Genomic DNA, 1,616 nt, shown 5'->3' with positions numbered 1-1,616 from the left:
CAGCCTTTGGTTTTCCTTTTCCTAGATTGCCTAGATGACATTTATGATATGTTTAGAGGCTGTCATTAGATGGAGATTTTAGTTGTCAGAGCCATGTATTGCTTATACAATATTGTTGCAGAGCAGTTTTTCACATCTACAGTACAAGGCTGGTACTGGCAGCTGTATGGCTTAAAAATATAAAGGAAAAAATATATCTATAGAAGCATTTTCATTGTAAGAGTGATTTATTAACCATTGTACTGCCCTACATTTGATAGGAAATGGAAGTGCTTTAGTATCTGTTCATTATTTAAGCACACAAATAATATTAATTTTCTAATGAAAAAGTACACATGTATAAATTATTGAACATTTATATGTCTTTGAAAATTATTGGTATAGCATCAAGACTGAAGAAAAAAATTGCCATGTAGATTTTTTTAAAGTAATGATTTTTATGATAGAGAATAGAGTTTCAAGAAGCAATTACACTAGAGGTAAGTAGGAGAATATATTCCAGTGAGTGATGTAAAAAAAAAAAAGGGGGGGGGGGGAGACATACTTTAATGTTAAGGAAAAAGACTAAATAGATAAGTACAAACATCATGTACACATGATGTTCAATCATTCATATCCTGTGAGGAGGTGATTGGACCTTTGCAGACCTGGTGAAATGTGTTCAGCCTTACAAATATTTGCAGCCTTTCTACAGGTCATTTAAGTTCTGTTTCTTCAGTCTACCTTTCTCAACATATATTTCTTTTTCTAATTTATTTATAAGTGTGGAGCAATTCAGTATAAAATGAACAAATTTCTCCCACTTTGCTTTGCTATCTTTCCTGCTTCATTTCTCCTGCTCTCAGTGAATTTTAGTTGTTTTAGCTTTATCATCATATAGTATTACTTTAGAGAAATGCCTTTTTGAATTAATTTCTTTAGTTTCTACAACTGCACCTTGGCTCACCCTAACAGCTATAAAATACCTGTTTACAGTGTGATGTAGCTTAGATGTTTTACTGTCTACTATATTTATAATGGAAAAAATTTTGCTCAAGATGATTGCATAATCCAAGTTAATCACTAATGTTTTCAGATTTCAACCTTTTTTCTGTAAATGTGAGTGAGAAAATGTTGACCTGGTTGGAGGGAGTTCATATAATGTGTTATGGTACCTTTGGAATGCTGAGAGTGATGATTTTGGTAGATGAGGTGTGGTACCATTACACTTTTTTTATGGTTCTCAATTTTTTATTTCATTAGTTCATTGAATCCTCCACCTCTGGTTACACAAAATACTCATCAGCATAAAAATAATGGAAATGCACTTTCTTTTCCAGGGGAGACAGTAGCCAATGGTGATGATACAGAGGCACACCACAGCACTCTCTCGCAAAGCAGTAAAGAGGTATGTCTTACAGAAGCTATGGCTAATAGATGTTCACATTTTGTTAAAATACATAGACTGGGTTGTATTGGAAAAGAAAATTTGCATCTGTTGAAATTGATGTATGAAAGGTTTTAGATCCAGTAAAATTTTACACAAATGTATCTGGAGATCTGCTAATAATATGGTACCAATGGTTCCTCAGGGCTCTCCAACCAAGGACACCTCCCTAACAGATGACTCAATCTCC

The 1,616-nt window shown here is 33.6% G+C and overlaps 1 protein-coding gene across 1 annotated transcript in view; it reads left to right on the top strand.

The window, feature by feature from the left end:
- Positions 1 to 1,616, top strand: part of LOC119592758 (protein hu-li tai shao-like) — a gene marked incomplete at its 5' end in the record, with an annotated part of 105,614 nt that extends 103,998 nt beyond the window's left edge. Inside the window, 2 exon segments of the mRNA XM_037941690.1 lie at positions 1,320 to 1,387; positions 1,572 to 1,616. Of these exon segments, the coding sequence (XP_037797618.1) occupies positions 1,320 to 1,341 (22 nt within the window).

The sequence above is a fragment of the Penaeus monodon genome, chromosome 30 (genome assembly GCF_015228065.2).
Source record: "Penaeus monodon isolate SGIC_2016 chromosome 30, NSTDA_Pmon_1, whole genome shotgun sequence".
Taxonomy (NCBI): domain Eukaryota; kingdom Metazoa; phylum Arthropoda; class Malacostraca; order Decapoda; family Penaeidae; genus Penaeus; species Penaeus monodon.
The sequence above is the reverse complement of the archived record's forward strand: the minus strand, read 5'-3'. Positions and strand labels throughout refer to the sequence as shown.